The sequence below is a fragment of the Chiloscyllium punctatum genome, chromosome 38, assembly GCF_047496795.1.
Source record: "Chiloscyllium punctatum isolate Juve2018m chromosome 38, sChiPun1.3, whole genome shotgun sequence".
NCBI classification, from domain to species: Eukaryota; Metazoa; Chordata; class Chondrichthyes; order Orectolobiformes; family Hemiscylliidae; genus Chiloscyllium; species Chiloscyllium punctatum.
The window spans coordinates 45,288,714-45,306,002 of record NC_092776.1 but is presented as its reverse complement, the minus strand read 5'-3'; the positions used below and the strand labels follow the sequence as shown (position 1 = coordinate 45,306,002).

General features: G+C 41.1%; 1 protein-coding gene across 2 annotated transcripts in view; it reads right to left on the bottom strand.

Annotated features, from left to right (window-relative positions):
* Positions 1 to 17,289, bottom strand: part of plce1 (phospholipase C, epsilon 1) — a 366,594-nt gene that overhangs the window by 4,862 nt on the left and 344,443 nt on the right. For both annotated transcript variants that reach the window (XM_072557765.1, XM_072557766.1), the window contains 5 exons: positions 17,118 to 17,246; positions 14,873 to 15,082; positions 13,030 to 13,200; positions 12,245 to 12,463; positions 7,279 to 7,486 (listed from right to left, as the gene is read on the bottom strand). In XM_072557765.1, the coding sequence (XP_072413866.1) occupies positions 7,310 to 7,486; positions 12,245 to 12,463; positions 13,030 to 13,200; positions 14,873 to 15,082; positions 17,118 to 17,246 (906 nt within the window). In that variant the 3' untranslated portion in view covers positions 7,279 to 7,309. The remainder of the gene's footprint in view (positions 1 to 7,278; positions 7,487 to 12,244; positions 12,464 to 13,029; positions 13,201 to 14,872; positions 15,083 to 17,117; positions 17,247 to 17,289) is intronic.

The window sequence follows — 17,289 nt, the reverse complement described above, 5'->3', positions numbered from 1 at the left end:
CCCGACAAGGCAGCAGCATGAGGCCCTGCTGTGGGTATTGTCTACTTCAGGAGCTCAATTGGCATCCAGGCAGGAAGGCCATCCATGATTTGGTGGGACATTTTTCAGCATCCCCAAATCACACTCTGTAACCTGATTTAATACACACCATCTCCAAGTTTGTCTCAGGATAAATTCTGCTCAATGTGTGTTTGGTTTCATCTATTAATTATCCCACTCACCATGTTTAAAGAAATACATATTAATATTGTTTATAAAATATCATCTTGGGTATGTTTACAACAATTAAATAATTGCCTGTGTATATATTTTAGAAAAATAACTATGCTAATAGTATATAAAGTGGCACTTCAGTGCCAAGTCACTGCACTTTTGTTCATAGCTGGAAGACCATTTGTAAAATAAAGATTATAATCATAGGATTATACAATCATAGAGGCACTACAGTGCAGAAAGAGGCCATTCAGTCCATCAAGTCTGCACCAACCCTCCAGAGAACATCTCACCCAAATCCAACCCCATCCTATTCCCATATCCCTGCATTTCCCATGGCTAAACATACCTAGCCTGCACATCCCTGGACACTATGGGCAGTTTAGCATAGCAAATCCACCTAACCCGGACTGTGGGAGGAAACCGGTGCTCCCAGAGGAAACCCACACAGACACGAGGAGATGTGCAAACTCCACACAGTCGCCCGAGGGTGGAATTGAATCCGGGTCCCCGGCACTGCAAGGCATTTCATCTGATACAAGATAATAACGGATTCACTAAAGTGCAAATTACAATCATGTCTGGGTTGAGTGGGAAGTGTATTTTCTGCATGCACCAATGCAGATTAAACCAGCAGAATCTGCATCTGCATTATGACAAAACATTTATCAAGTGAGTTAAACTTCACATCAGTTACCTTCATCAGCATGAGAAACAGTAGGCCACAGGAAAAAAGGTACAAGATAAAGTGAGATCAAAGTGGTGAGTTTTGGAAGTTTCTTGAAGGAATTGGAGTTGGAGAGAGAGGTGGGTGCAGAGAATGGGGTCCAGGTCTACTGAAAACATAAGGGATAGAAATACCGCATCAAAAGCTCACAACACAAAATGTCGTGTTCAATCTGAGATGATGTTGGCCGAGCAGGATCTGAAGTATTTGATGTGGATTAAGAATGGTTAACCGGAGTAAACTGCAGCTCATTCAAAACTGAACGTCATTTTTAAGAGTCCCCCAGCACAGAGCTAGTTAAGGTGTTAAAAGAGATGGTGGAGAGGTTAGAGATGGGTATTATCAATGTCAGCTGCACAACATTTGAGGTGGCATCAGAGGGGGGAATTGGGTAGTTAAGGAAGGAGGAGGAGGACCTGGATGCATTTTAATAGAACTCCCAGTGTGGGATGATGTATTCTAGCCATAAGTCATTTGGGATAGCTAAAACTGTTCCTGAACTACTAGAGGAGTGCAAAACCTAATGGATGTGATAGAGAAGCAAGATATGGGAGAGATGGGTATTCATCAAAGACTTCAATATTCCCTTTTCTCTCTGCAGAATGCCTTATTGAGGGTTCACAGAATATACTGTGTGTGAATGAAATGGAGTACTGACCCAATGACTAGAACAAAGCTGAGCTACAAGTCTTTTTTTATTCCATTAGAGTCCCAAGTGAAGAGAGTTTAATTAATTAAATACATTTTTGAGTTTCTGCACTGGGATCTGACTTATTTTTTTTTTATAAATGATTCAACCTCAAACATATTGTCCAAACAAAGCAAATCCAGCAATATCTGTCCTGGAAAGATCTTGCTGTATTGGGCTACAAATGTGGGCAATGAACCCATTCTAGGTAGCATTGTCTTCAAAAATGCATTAGTGACATGTCAAATAAGCAAAGTGCACTGTAAAAATTTTATCAAAAAAATTGTTTGATAAACCTTGGCATTTTTTCCATATTTGAGATTTGTCAGTGAACAAAATAGATTGTCAAAATATGTTTTCATAAAGATTCTGTCACTTTTACACATTTTCTATTACCGGTAGACAATAAATCTTCTTTGAATTTTCCTGACTCGATCTGTTGAGCTCTAAGTGTGTAGTTTCTTAAAGAAACTAATAACAATTGTCATCCAAAGAAGGACTTCAATTAGGGAAGAAATAATTTTTCATTTTATATTTCACCCTTAAACTGACAATAATAAGTAACAGCTGAGATTTTAATTAGATCAAGAATAGTATCATAAAACTAAAGGATAATGAATTAATGGCCAACACAACAGATTTAATGAAAAAATCTGCATGTGACATTTGGAGGGTTAATATGTTATGAGTTAATAACAGAGCAAATAGGAATCAAGTCAGTCAGTGAGTTAGTGAAAGGAAAGGTTCCCCTGGCTCCCATTTTCACACGACCCGATAGCCCATGTTCAGCTCTTCCTCACACGGCTGTACTGATGAAAGTTAACCTGTTCCTTCCAATATCACTGGAACCATATTCAAAACCAGACTAAGAACCAGAAGACGCATCCTGCATAGATGTGTTTCTGTCCCTTTGTGCAAAATGATCTGACAGAGGCATGCAAGTCATATGTGATCCTGAGCTGAAGGTGAAGGACTGACATGGTGCCTGAGTCGGTCCGAGAGCAAACATGATGATGTGGTGAGGCTGGCGGTTTGCTGATGCTGACTTGTTTGGACAAAGGAGAATGGTGGCCATGGAGCATGCAGCCACATTGTGGTGAGCATTTTAATTCATGGGTTAATTTTTCCTCAGCTATTTTTGGTTTATTGTCAAATGCAATTGCATAAAATCCATGTTATTAATTTAAATGTGTGTTCCATGTTTGAAAATTTTAAATTTTCTATCAGGTCTTATACATGCCGAGAGTAATTTATGTTTCGGGTGTGTTACCCAATATCTGATAAAAGAATAACACAGCCAGGGATATAGCAATAATACCTCTTTATAGTTTGAAGGTACAAGTGCATAGTTCACACTTTTCAAAAGTGGATCCCTTGGTGAAGTGAGACTGAACCCATTTTACAAATCTACTTTATTTTCAGTACTTCAATGTACTGAGAAGTGATAATTAGATTCATTTGGTTCAATTGGTACAAGTTCTCTTTGAACTAGAAAACAAAGCAAACACACCATATTTTCCCTGTATGAGTTGACATCTTAATTAAAATGATTCATAACTATCCACCTACATTCTATTTTTCTACACTTGGCCAAAGTTTCCTATGATATTTTCCATTTTAAAAAGTGGACGCATGCATTTCATGGTTTATTTGTTTCCCTGTCTTTGCTTTTAATCACCCTGCATCTGTGGCCTTAATGGTTAGAGACTTTTTAATGCAATGGATAGAGGTATCAAGTTTATCAAGACAGCAAATGGATCACATACTATTTACGGTCTGTGGAGAAATAATATTGACATTTAGTGCACCTAGCATTTTGAGCAATTATTTTTCCTTAGCCCTGTGACGAAATGGCAACTTCCCACCCTCTGAGCTAGAAATGTCAGGTTCAAATCCCACCTCAATACCTTGATGACCATGGAAGGTGTCTGTCATAACATGATCAAGCAGCTTGATTACCAAATTGAAAATCTTTCCAAAATGTCTCTGGCAGGCAGTAAGGGTAGGAGAGTTTACTGGTCAGCCTAAACCATGTGATAGCTGCAGCACAATAGCCTCCCCAATTGCCTCAATTCTTTGCAATTCGCCCACTGGCACAACAGGTCCAAGGCAGATGCCGTCTCCCTGGCCCTGCACTCATCTCAGGAACATCTCAATAATATCAGGCCACATCAGGCTACTACTTATTGACTACAGCTCCGCCTTCAAGACCCTAATTCCAAATAAACTCATCTCGAAACTCTGAGACCGAGATCTCGGCTCCCCGCTCTCTAACTGCATCCTCAATTTCCTGACCTATAGTTCCACAATCAGTAAGAATAGGCAACAACACCTCCTCCAGGATAATCCTCAACACTGGTGCCCTGCACGGTTGTGTACTCAGTCCCTTACTATACTCCTTATAAAATCATGGATGTGTGGCCAAATTCCACATCAACTCCATTTACAAGTTTGCTGCTGACATGACTGTTGTAGGTCGAATCGCAAACAACGATGAGACAGAGTACAGGAAACAGATTGTTGTCTTTATGCGATGCTGCTAAGTACTCAATCTCTCCGTTAATGTCAACAAAACAAAGGAGTGGTCATTGACTTCAGGAAGTGGAGTCAGGATGCACCCTTGTCTGCATCAACGGTCCTAAGGTGGAGATGGTCGAGAGAGTCAGGTTCCTGGGACTGATCTTCACCAACAATCTGTCCTGGTACATCCATGTCGATGTGATGGTAAAGAAAACAGAACTACACCTCTGCTTCCTCAGGAAGCTAAGGAAATTTGGTATGTCCACAAAGAGTACACCTGATGTATTCTGCGCAGATTTGCTAATCAAGGATACATATGCCATAGAATGAAGTCAATGTTGGTTCACCAGTCTGATTTCTTGCATGGCAGAATTGTCAAATGAGGAAAGATTGAAGAGACTAGGTCTCTATTGTCTGGAGTTTGGAAGCAGTCGTTCGATCATACAGATCTTGAGTACTGCTGAAAAAAGACACATTTTTCTAAGCTTTTCATTGCACATTCACCAGAATCATTAAATTATCTTGATGAGTGCAGGATGAACAGCTTCGACAAATGGGTCTTCAGCAATGCTGGAGTTCAGAAGAATGAGACCTCATATCATTCAAGCAGACAACATTCTTACACAGTTCAACAGGGTAGGTGCAGGCTGTATGGCTGAGGGAGTCTAGAACCAGGGGATTGTCTCAGAATAAGGGGCAGGCCACTTAAAACTGAGATGAAGAGGAATTTCTTTGTTCAGAAAATGGTGAATCCTTGGAATTCTATACACTGGAGTGCTCTATCATTGAGTATATTAATGATAGAGATCGATAGATTTTGATGTATTAAAGGCATATAAGTTATGGGATAGCATGGGAAAATGGAGAGGAGTTGGTGAACAACCATGATCTAATTAAATAGCAGATGGGACTCAATGGGCCGGATGGCCTACTCCCACTCCTATTCGTTTTGTTCCTAAAGTTGGTTAATGAACTCAGGTCAAAGACACCATCCTAACCTGGATGATGAGGGCAAAAGTGGCTAAGTCATTTGAAGGAAATAAACCTTCAAATAAGGCAATGGCTAAGAAACTCTCCAAAATTGTATCTTTTCTCTATTCTATTTCAGCCACTTACATGATAACTGTAACCTAGTGTAGGACAAATATTAAAACATGTTGTAAGCTTTCAAAACTGTTATTTCGTAACGAAAAAGATCTGTCCTAAGGCCATGAGTAACCAAAGGAAGTTCTAATGATTGACTCAGAACAAATCAAAACCTCGTAACAAAAGCAAAATATTGCAGATGCTGGAAATTGGAATAGAAAACGCTGGAGGTACTCAGCAAGTCAGGGAGCAGCACTGGGGAGGAACCATCGAATATTCAGAGTGATACTAAGAACCTGCTGGCCAGCAGGAGTCAGGGTCCTCACCCTGAGCTGTGTAGCACTTTAAATGTAAATTATCAAATTGGCCAAGAGGGAGGGTTGACAACCACTTAGAGGTGATGCCTTCTTGATTAAAGCAGGTTGATCCTTAGGAGGTGATGAGCTGCAAAACACAGGATAGAGTCAAACAAGTTCAAGATATAATGCTGGACCCAGCACCAATTATCCCATCAAACTTCTGTTTTAGACAAACAAAATTTCACTTGTCCTGAAATGAGCCCAACAGCCAGATGTCTATCTGACTCTTCATATACACTAAAATAAAGATAGGAAATGTCATTCCCACCTCGACACAAGCTTCTCAACCAGGTGTAATGAGCAAATGTTGATAAGTAATAAAAGGGGGAATATTAGTGGGGTGAAGGATGGGAAATCTGAATTGAGATAAGAGCTGATGTGCTGAGCTAAATGGAGTTAGAATGAAACAGGAAATGAAGGACATTTACAGAGGAGGTGTGAATGGCACACTTATGAATAATTGCTATCCAAAAGGAAATTTAAAAAAGGCTGGATTACAGAGTTCTAAAGAACTATCATCTTGGACTGGAAATGTTCACTCTGTTTCTGTCTCTCCAATCAAAAAAACCAGGCAAGCCTTTTTTTGTTAATCCATTGGATAAAATGAATTTTCTATCCACCACTGGAACCAAGACATCAAAAGATTATTACTTACATAGGGTGTATTTAGCTGGGCCAAAACAATTTCTGACACTGGCTCTAGATCAGCACTAAGTTTAAGCAATGAACGTAACTTATACTGTGATTAATGAATTTACATTATAAATCCAATACCTGAGGTGGTTTTGTGGTGCAGCTGTAGCTACTGTTGTTGGAGAGCAGCTTTGATTAAAACAAACAACCATCTCCTCCACTGTCATTTCACATGTGGACAATTCATGCCAATATTTTTGATTATTTCCCTAGAGCCTCTAGTTTCTCAATGGTGAGGAGCCAAAACTAAGCTGCTGCCAATGGCAGACTGTTGAGCTATCAGAGGCAGGGCTGTACATGGACAGCTAACCCTCTCTCCCACTGTGTCCCCAGGAACCATTTATTTTGGAAGGTTGGGGGATGGTTACTGATGTCTGGATGGCTGTCAGCAACATTGGTGGATTAACTCATCAGTCACATTCCAACAAACAGAGAATACATTCCAGGGGCAGGGCCATGGGAGGCAAAAGCTCTCTGATTCATCTATGTTCCATTAAGCCTTTCTTTTCTCAGAGTTTATTAAACTCAGTAATTCTTACATTTCGTGTTGTTGTTCACAATAATTTAACACCACTTTACATTGCCAATGTTGGGAATGTAACATAGAACATTGCAAAAGTTCATCTCAGAACATAGCCTCACTGCACAGAAACACAGCTTTGGCCCAAAGTTGTTCAGACCTGGTCCTGTCTGGTGCCACATTGAAGACTCGTTTTTAAAATTCTGCAGTTTTCTGTTTGCGCCAACGAGCAGCAGCAGAGGTAATTAAGAGCTCTTGCACAGCAAGAGTCTGTCGCACTCAATTTTAAAAGCATATGTTAATCTCTGCCAATACCACACACTGGGGGGAGTGGGGAAAACATTTATCCGATATAAACCTGTCTCCTTCGGATTTGTTTGCTGACCAGTTACTCATGATTTTTTGGCAGCATTTGGTCACTCCATGAAGTGACCCGGTCAAAATCAGTAAGAAATGAAATGCTGAGCCATACCTGGGCAGTCACATTCTGCAATGTGATCTCTTTATTCGGTGATCTCAGCAAATGACACGTTACATGTCGCTTTCTCCTCTTTACTCTGGGTGTTTTCTGGAGGGCTTGCCTGAAGTGGGATTGAAAAGCTCCGGCTCTGTTTGCTCGATTTTGTGAACCTCTTCAGTTCATTAGCAAAAGAAAGGCCTTTCTTCTTCTCCTGCGCAGCCTGCCAACACATTCCAGAATTTATCGATCATAGAAAGCAACTGAGAGCAGTACAAGGAAGAAATTAGTCATGTAAATATACAATGTGACATCTGGAGAGGGTCAGCTGCTGTGTTATTTAAATTAAAGTGGAGCAGAATTCTCTTTTTTGGCATAAAAACAAAGAACAATAGTTACTCAGGCTGATGGTAACGTTTCTGAATCATCTAAGTTATAAAATGGGATTTAACATATTGGCAGTTTATTGAGAAAACATTACACATAATGCTGAACGTATGCAAGTCCTTTCAATTTTTGTTATATATGCAGCAGACTATAATCTTCCTGTATATTCTGGAATACGAAACCTCTAGCAAGACTGTTCTGGTTTTCTTTTCTATACTTTCATTCCTTTGCCATTATTAATATCCGGCCAGTTTGCTAGCTGCCCAGATCCTTAATCAAGTGAACACTGCCACGTTTAAAACTCAGCAGCAAATCAAACACATTTTCTAATTTGTTCTTAGGATTTGGGTGATGCTGGCAAGACTAATTTGATCGCACATTCACTGTCAGGCCTTCATCTTGCAAGAACTGTAAAAAAGACACTACGTTGGACAAGCTATCAGGAAATTCACCACCAGGATACATGAACACCAACTGGCCACCAAAAGTCATGACCCACTATCACTAGTTTCTGTACCTATAGACAAAAACTGGGACAACACACACATCCTAGGACAGATCAAACAAAGCTACGCATGAGAATTCTCATTAGAGGCATGGCATTCTAACCAGAACTCCATCAATAAACATATTGATTTAGATCCTCTCTACCTTCTCTTGAAATAGAGAAAAAAAAAACAGAAATGACATCACCAACCTTAAGAAACCAAGACCTATAAATAGAGAGGGGAAACATACAATCAGTGCTTCACCGGAGGCTCACTGATGATGTTCCTAGCATGGTGACAAAATGTCTGAAAACAAATCTTCCTGCTCAGCGAGCTAACTTACATACTTATCAACCCAAGCTACAAATCTTCTCAAAAATCGCTATTCAAAGATTCACAACTTCCAGTGAGAATATGATTCACCTCATTTCTATCTGAAATGCGTGACCTCCTGAGTTTTCATAAGTGTCCCCCAGTTATAGACTCTCCCATAAACATTCTCCTCACATCAACTTACTTAAGACCTTTTAGGAGCTTACAGTATATTGTTTCAATCAAATTGCCTCTGACTCTTCTAAACTCCAGTAGATACAAGCCCAACTTGTCATACCTTCCCTCATAAAACAGCCCACTGGTCTGGTAAATCTTCTCTGAACTGTTTGCAATTATATCTTTCCTTAAATGAGGTGAAATTAATACTGTACACAGTATTCCAGTTGTGGTCTCACTAGTTTCCTGCATAAATGAAGCATAACTCAATTTTTAAAAATTCACTTGAGGGACATGTGCAATAATAAAGGAACAGTGTTATGCTTCCAAATCAGGATGGAGAGTGGCTTGGAGGGGAACTTGCAGGTGATGGTCTTCCCATGTATCTGTTGCCTTTGTTTTCCAGATGGAAGTGGTCGTGGGTTTGGAAGGAGCTGCCTGTGGATCTTTGGTGAATTTCAATGGTAACTCCCAGGATGTTGACAGTGGAGGACTCAGTGATGGTTACACATTGAATGTCAAGGGGCGGTGGTTAGATTGTCTCTTATTGGCGATTGTTATAGTCTGGCATTTATATGATATGAATGTTGCTTGCCACTTTTCAGCCCAAGCCTGGATATTGTCCAGATATTGTTGCATTTGAACATGGACTGCTTCAGTATCTGAGGAGTAGTGAATGGTGCTGAACATTGTGCGATCATTGGCAAACATCCCCACTTCTAACCTTATGACAGAGGGAAGGTCACTGATGAAGCAGCCTGAAGATGGTTGAGCCTGGGACGCTACCCTGAGGAAGTCTTGCAGTGGTGTCCTAAAGTTGAGATGACTGACCTCTAACAATCACAACCATCTTCCTTACGTATCAGGTATGTCTCCAACCAGGAGAGAGTTTGCCCATGATATTCATTGATTCCAGTTTTGCCAGGGCTCCTTGATGCCACACTCGGTCGAATGATGACTTGATGTCAAGTGCTGTCACTCTCACCTCACCTCTGGAATTCAGCTCTTTTGTGCATGTTTGAACCAAGGCTGTAATGAGGTCAAGAACTGAGTGGTCCTGGTGGACCCCAAACTGGGCATCACTGAGCAGGTTATTGCTGAGCAGGTGCTGCTTGATAGCATTATTAATGACACCTTCCAAACCTTTACTGATGATTGAGACTAGACTGATGAGGGAGGTTGGCTGGGTTGGATTTGTCCTGCTTTTTATGTACAGGACATACCTACGTAATTTTCACACTGTTGAGTAGATGCCAGTGTTGTAACTGTACTAGAAGAGCTTGGCTAGTGGAGTGTCAAATTCTGGAGCACATAAGCCTTCAGCGCTATTGTCTGAATGTTGTCAGGGCTTGTAGCCTTTGCAGTATCTAGTGCCTCCGTCATTTTTTGATATCACTTGATATCATGCTGGCAGCCACTGGAGGAGGCAGAGATAGAAAAATCCACTCGGCACTTCAAACTGAAGATTGCTGCGAATGCTTCTGCCTTATCCTTTCCACTGACATTTTAGGCTCTTTCAGCATTGAGATGGGGATATTTGTGGAGCCTCCTCCTCCTCCAGTGAGTTGTTTAATTGTCCATCTCCATTCACAACTGGATGTGGCAGGACTGCAGAACTTAGATCTTAATCCATGGGATCACTAAGCTCTGTCTATCACCTGGTGTTAATGCTGTTTGGCATGCGAGTAGTCTTATTTGGTACCAGATTAACATGTCATCTTTAGGTACACCTGGTCCTGCTCCTGGCCTGCCCTCCTGCACTCTCCATTGAACCAGGGTTGATCTCCTGGCTTGATGGTAATGATTGAGTGGGGGATATGCCAAGCAATGAGGTTACAGATTGTGCTGGAGTACAATTCTGTTGTTGTTGAAGGGCCAAGCACTTCATGGATGCCCAGGGTTCAGTTGTTAGATCTTTTCAAAGGCTATCCCATTTGGCATGGTGATAGTGCCGCACAACACAATGAAGATTATTCTCAACATGAAGGCGGGTCTTTGTCTCCACAGGGATTGTGCGGTGGTCACTCTTATCTATACTGCCATGGACAGATGCACCTGCAGCCAGCAGATCGGTAAGGATGAAGTTGAGTATGTTTTTCCCTCATCACGTGTCATAGACCCAGCCTAGCAGCTGTGTCCTTTAGGACCTGACCAGCTCAATCAGTAAGTGCTGCTGCCGAGCCACTTTTGGTGGTGGACTCTGAAATCCCCCCAACCAGAACACACTTTGTGCCCTTGTCACCCTCAGTTGTTCTTCCTCCTCCAAGTGCTGTTCAACATGGAGGAGTACTGATTCATTAGCTGAGGAAGGATGGTACATGGTAACCAGCAGGAAGTTTCCCTGCCCTTGTTTAACCAGAAGGCATGAAACTTCATGGAGTCCGGAGTCAGTGCTGGGGACTCCCAACTCCCTCCCGGCTGTATACCAGTGTGCCCCCACCTCTGCTGGGTCTGGCCTGCTAGTAGGACAGGAGATATCCAGGGATGGTGATGGTGAAAAGTATGAATCCTTGAGTATAACTGAATCAGGTTTGACTAGTCAGTGAGACAGCACTAGCCCCCAGATGTTAGTAAGGAGGACTTTGCAGGGTGGGTAAGGCTGTTTCTGCCAATGTCTTTTCTGGTGTCTAGGCCAGTGCCAGGCGTCCCTGGCTGGACCGGCATTTATTGCCTATTGCTATTTCCCCAGAGGGCAGTTAATCGTCAGCCACATTGCGCGGGTCTGGAGTCACTTATAGGCCAGACCAGGTAAGGATGGCAGATTTCCTTCCCTGAATGACATTAGTGAGCCGGATAGGTTTTCCCAACAATCAACAATAGTCATCAGTAGATTGCAGATTTTTTAAAAATTGAATTCAAATTCCACCATCTGCTGTGGCAGATATTAGCTAAATTTCTGGATTAATAGTATAGTACATTAGTGTAGCACTCGATATTATGCCCTTTTGTTTTAGTTTTTGTGCTCATTTTTCGTAATGTTAGGTTGGGATTCCAGGACACTAACACAGCAACAAAGGAGGAACAGCATCATATTGATTAAACTGAGCAAATTAATTCAGTACAGGGAGAATAGGTTATAATATAATATAGTGGTTTACTATAAGCCTAAACATTTGGAGAATGTTATTTAAATAAAGGGGTATGTATAGTATGAAATGATGGATAGACTTGGTCAAGGTTCTACAATGCTTTGAAACACATGTGCCAGTTGTGTTTGTGGTAGCACCGAGCATCATGTCTGAAGGTTGTTGTTCAAATCCCACTCTGCAGCTTTGAACTGAGTCCATGCCTATACTTCAATATGGTCTACTCCACACTCTTACTTTATCTGCTTCCTAGGTCAGACGTAAAACATCCCAAAGTCCCATTGAAATGGAGAGGCAAGGAGTTGTCTCACCTTCTTGGCCAACATTTATGCCTCAATAAAGGCCAAAAACATTATTGTATTTCTTTATTCATTTAGTAAGTTATTTATTACACTGTTGTTTTTAATGGGAGCTTGCTGTGCACATATTGGTTGCGGCATTTCTTCCATAACACCAGTGATTACACTTTGAAAGGATTTCATTGGCTGCGATGTAATAACCTTTTCTGCGCTGAGCGTTGATGCTGCCTACCTGAACTTGCTCTTTGAGCTTGAGGATGAATTTTCCTGCTCCTTTCCACCTGCTCTGAGCTACAAACACACTCTCATTCTCAGAAAGGATTCGAAGAGCAGGCTTTGCCATTGACGATTTCTTGTTTAATGGCTCTTTGGTTACCTCCTCGACAAGGACATAATCACTGGGATTTGGGTTGCTCAGGATGCTGTAGGAATACTTGGCTTTACTTAATGCCTGTGAAATAATCAAAACAATTTGTGGTAATTTACAGTGCAATTAACACTGAATAAATGTTCCATGTTGTTGGCATGCTTAAACCTAAACAGATTGCACTTCACTTTCCAGTCCATACGGATCCACTGTGTGTATGTGCCTTGAACAAATTCAACTATACTAACATGACAATTATATTCAACAAAGTAATGCTAATTATATTTTAAAGTTTATGTAAAGATGAACAGAACTGAATTAATGAATGTAACTGTGGCACACTGTAGTTGGCAATCGCAGCACTTTTATCCTTAAAAAGTAACTCTATTCCCTTCACTTGTTAGAGCGGTGCTGTTTAGTAACTTACCGTCATTCAATATATTTAATATTGGATTCTGCTGGCAATCTACTTGTGAGAAATACATATCACCAGAACCCTTGGAATCATGGTAATGCCACTAAGCAACTAATCCACAAGACCAGGCTGACGGGTTTAAGTAGCACGTGGTGAAGTGTGAATTCACCAAATTCTGGAATTAAAAACTAGCCTCATACTGTAACCACAGTCGATTGGGTATAATTTGACAAACCTGTAGTATAATGTCCTGGGCTGTGCTGAACTTTGATGCTCTGATGACAGTCCGTGGCTGTTCTGGGGAGACATCATGCACCTGAACCAAGAAACTGTCAGCTTCTGTTGGAGGGCTGTTGCAGCTCAAATCATCACGCTCTTCATTCATGGAGTTCCTTTGGTTCAGCTCCTGCAACAGATGGTGATGTCAGTAGGCTTTCGGATGCACAGTCTTACCCCACAGACTGTGGGTCACCCAGAATGGCCGTTTCTCTTTACAGTTTCAATACCCAGGAGGGGAGATCCCACCAATCTACATTCTCATCCAAATCAAAGCTGCCTTCCAAAGTAATTCTCATCAAAAACGTTCTTCTGATGCGCTTTTTAAAAAAAAAACTCGGGCATTCGGATTTATTTTATTCTGATCCTTGTCGTTCTGTTTGTGTGTATGCGTGAACATGTCTGTGTACATGTGCGTGTCTGTTTCTGTGTCTTCTGTCACTGGCTGATTCCAGGATTTTAACCTGGAGCGTGGTGGCCGACACCTGGATCCCAACCCTGTGATGTGGTTTTAACATGCACAACTGTAATTTGGCCAGTGGTGAGCTCGGCACTTGATTACCAGTGACAGGAGTGGCCCTGAAGCAAGAACAGGATTTGCAGCGCGATACCCAAAGGCAAACAGCAGCTATGACAGTACTTGCCATTGTCTTGCAGATTGGAGCAGGTGAAACAGCAGACAGGGTTAAATGCAGAGTTTCAAGTTCCTGTCTTAAGGTGTCTCATTCTGAAATGACAACCCCAGTTACACTCCTGTCCAAAGACCATCTGTCTCTGGGACTGAAGGAGTGAAAAGCAGCTGGAATCGGGGCTAGCTTTTCAACGGGTCACAGTTTATGGCCCCTCAGAGGAGTTGAGAACCCTAGTCTGCATGAGGGAACCTTTTCAAAGTGAAGATAATTTGGAATTATCCAATCTACTTGTCCAAACACCCTCCCAATGGCCTGTCAGACCTTCTGTATCAATCTATAGTATTTCCATATGAGTATACACAGTATATCAAACTGCTAAAGCTGATCGTAATACTTACATAGATAAGCTTTATAAGCATAATTCATTTATTTCTAACATTTTTTAAAGATGTTTTTACTATACTTCTAAAGTAGTGCCAAACTTTAAATTATCAATAGCAGAACCGACACATTGACACACCTCTGTTTTGTTTATGTAAATACTGTGCAATTGATAAAATGGAAACACAAAGAAATCAAGCAACGCTTTCTCTTAGGTGCAGCTATTTCAGCTGACGAGTGGATCTCCAGGCACTCAGCCACAAATACATAATATCCACCCTATCTCAGCAGCTCCTGGGGCTGCCTTCAAACTGTTGGCAGGTTGGCAGAAGTAGTTCACCAATCCCCTATCTCCCAAAACAAACAATCCACTTTTACAGCCACATCCTCCCATAGTCCAAAGATGTACAGGTTAGGTGAATTGGCCGTGTTAAATTGCCCATAGTGTTAGGTGCATTAGTGAGGGTGGGTTGCTCTTTGGAGGGTCGGTGTGTACTTGTTGGATCGAAGGACCTGTTTCCATACTGTTGGGGATCTAATCATCAGCATGAGATGCACACAGTGGTGTTAAACTGGTAAATGCTGCTTTTTGGTACGATTGGATATTCAAAGTTATCCACCTGGGTAGAACAATTGGATATTTGTGAATGCAAAAAGGGGGAGATTGTTGGTGGCAGTGCCTCCTTGGTTAGCTCAAGCAGACAAAAGAAAAACAGAATAATTAACAGCATGTTTTATAAAACAGTGATGATAAGAGAAAAATAAATCATTCAAGAAAAATTGAAATACCTCCTCCTTGCTTTTGAAGACTATTTTTCCGACAAGACCTTCCTCTGGGAACCAACACTGTGGAATTTTCAGTATCTCTTCCTCTGGACTAATGACCCTCTGGAGTGGCTGTTTCTTACACTCATTCTTATCTTTGGAAAGGGCTGTTTTCTCTTCCACAAGGAAGTAGTCGGCCACGTCTGCCTCTGAGCCACCCAAAACGCCTACAATCTGGAAGGATCAATTAAAGTAATTCAATTCCCTTAAGAAAAATGGCTTCGACTAAAAATAAAAAAGAAAAGCCCTTAATCCAGTTTTGATCTTCAAGTAAATACTATTAGAAACCAATGTTTAGTTCAGCTAATTTCCTGTTTACCTGCCCCTTAGGGTGCTAATCATTCATTATGTTCAAATTTCATTAGGCTGTCTTTGATGCTACTGGTAAACTTGTCAATTTTTAACCAATTGGCCACAGCTCTGAGCTTGTACAGGACAAATGTAAGCTGACAGATAGTTAAGTGGAAATGAAACATGGCTCAGAAGTTCACAGAAAATGGCTCCTCCATGTTGCTATTAACGGTTCCAGTTTCTAAAAACATTTGGAAAAATTACCCTGCCTGTATTCTGTTTAACACACCAAGTTCTGGCTCCTCAACTTGTTGGATCACTTCCATTGGATTATTTTTTCCCATGGGGTTATTTCGAACACAGCTTTGCATCTGCTAGTGTTTTACAATAAAAACGTAAGACATGTTTCCTCAGATATCATTCTTTTAGATTTGTCCAGTATTCTTCATGTCCCAATAGATGCAATTTTTGTACACTTGAGGAATTCAGCATTAAATTGCCTGTGACTCTGTCCCATTTGGCATTTTTAAAATCAGATCCACAGCAACTGCACTTTGCATCTGAAGTTTAACTGATACCTACATATTCTCCTCTATTTATCTGAATATCTTCCAAGTTTCAAGATATAACCAAGGTGGGACTGGAAATAAATGGTAGTTTCCAAACAACACTGCGCTGAGCATAGGCCAGGCTGCTGGGAAGCTGGATTTTCTCTCTCTGCCAACTTTAATACAATGAGCTTGGTCATGCATAAAATGCCCACAAACTCTAACCAGGGTTAGAGAGTGATCGCAAAACAATGCAGGGCCCTCTGAAAGACTGCAACTTTTGGGTCAGAGCAGAGGGGTCTCCATTCTGCACTTAATCATGCTTCTTCTGACTCAGGAATGATTGGTTAATTATTACACTGGATGGCTAGTGTACACTATTCCCCAGCAACAAAATTCCACAAAACAAACAGACTGTCAGAAAAGACCAGTGGCTAACACAAAAGAAAATCCCAAAGTCTTTTCAAGGTGTATAATTGGAGGCGGTGGGGGTAGTGAATGGGGACTGCATGAAGGCTGCATTAAAGATGTACTTTTTAAAAACTTATTCAGGGGATGTGGACTTCACTGACTGGGTCAGCATTCCCCTTGAGTAAGTGATGATGAGCTGCCTTCCTAAACTGCTGCAGTCCATTTGATGTAGGTAGGCCAACAATGCTGGTATGGAAGAAGATCCATCTGCCTTTATAAATGAAGATACTGGTGAACAGGTGGTTGAGGCACTGGCAGGGCCAAACCTTACTAAAGAAGATATATTAGACAGATGGAGTGTTCATATAGCTTATAAATCCACAGCACTGGATGGAAAGGATCTGTATAAAATACTAGTCCAACCTCACTTGAATTGTTGTGTCTAGTTCTGGGTAACACGCTTCAAGAAAGTTGTGAAAGCATTCCCATTGGTGAAAGAATCCAGAACCAGGTGATGGCAGATGATTGGCTAAAGGAGCAATATCATTTTGAGGAAAAGCTCAATGTGTGACTGAGATCTGGAATGCACTGCCTGAGAATGTGGTGGAGGCAGATTCAGTTGGAGTTTGCAAAACAAATTAGACAACTATCCAAAGAGAAGAAAATGATAGAAATACATGGAGAAAGTGGGGCAATAAGGCTAGTCAGATGCCTTATTGCAGGGGGTAAGCACAGATACAATGGGCCAAATGCCATGACCATTCTATGATAGAGTAATATATTAGAAAAGAACAAAATCCAAATTGAATTTTAGGTTGCTATTTTTGTTTCAATTCCTAAGTAGATTAAAGAAAACATCAATAGCTACCCAGCAAACCTTGCAAGGTGATTTTCTTTTAGGCAGAAGCTTCTATTGATTGTCTTGACTTTTTGGAAGAGCTAATCATACAGTGACTCACTTTGTACAGTAACTGCCTGGCTGTGATCTTCTCATTGACAGCAAAAACAGTGAATGGTTCAGGACCCGGCACTCCATGAACTGTCACTTGGTAACTGGCTTCAGATCTGTGATCCTCACTGTTAAACAGCTGATTAAAGCAAAATATTGTTAGTTTTGTCTTGATACACTCT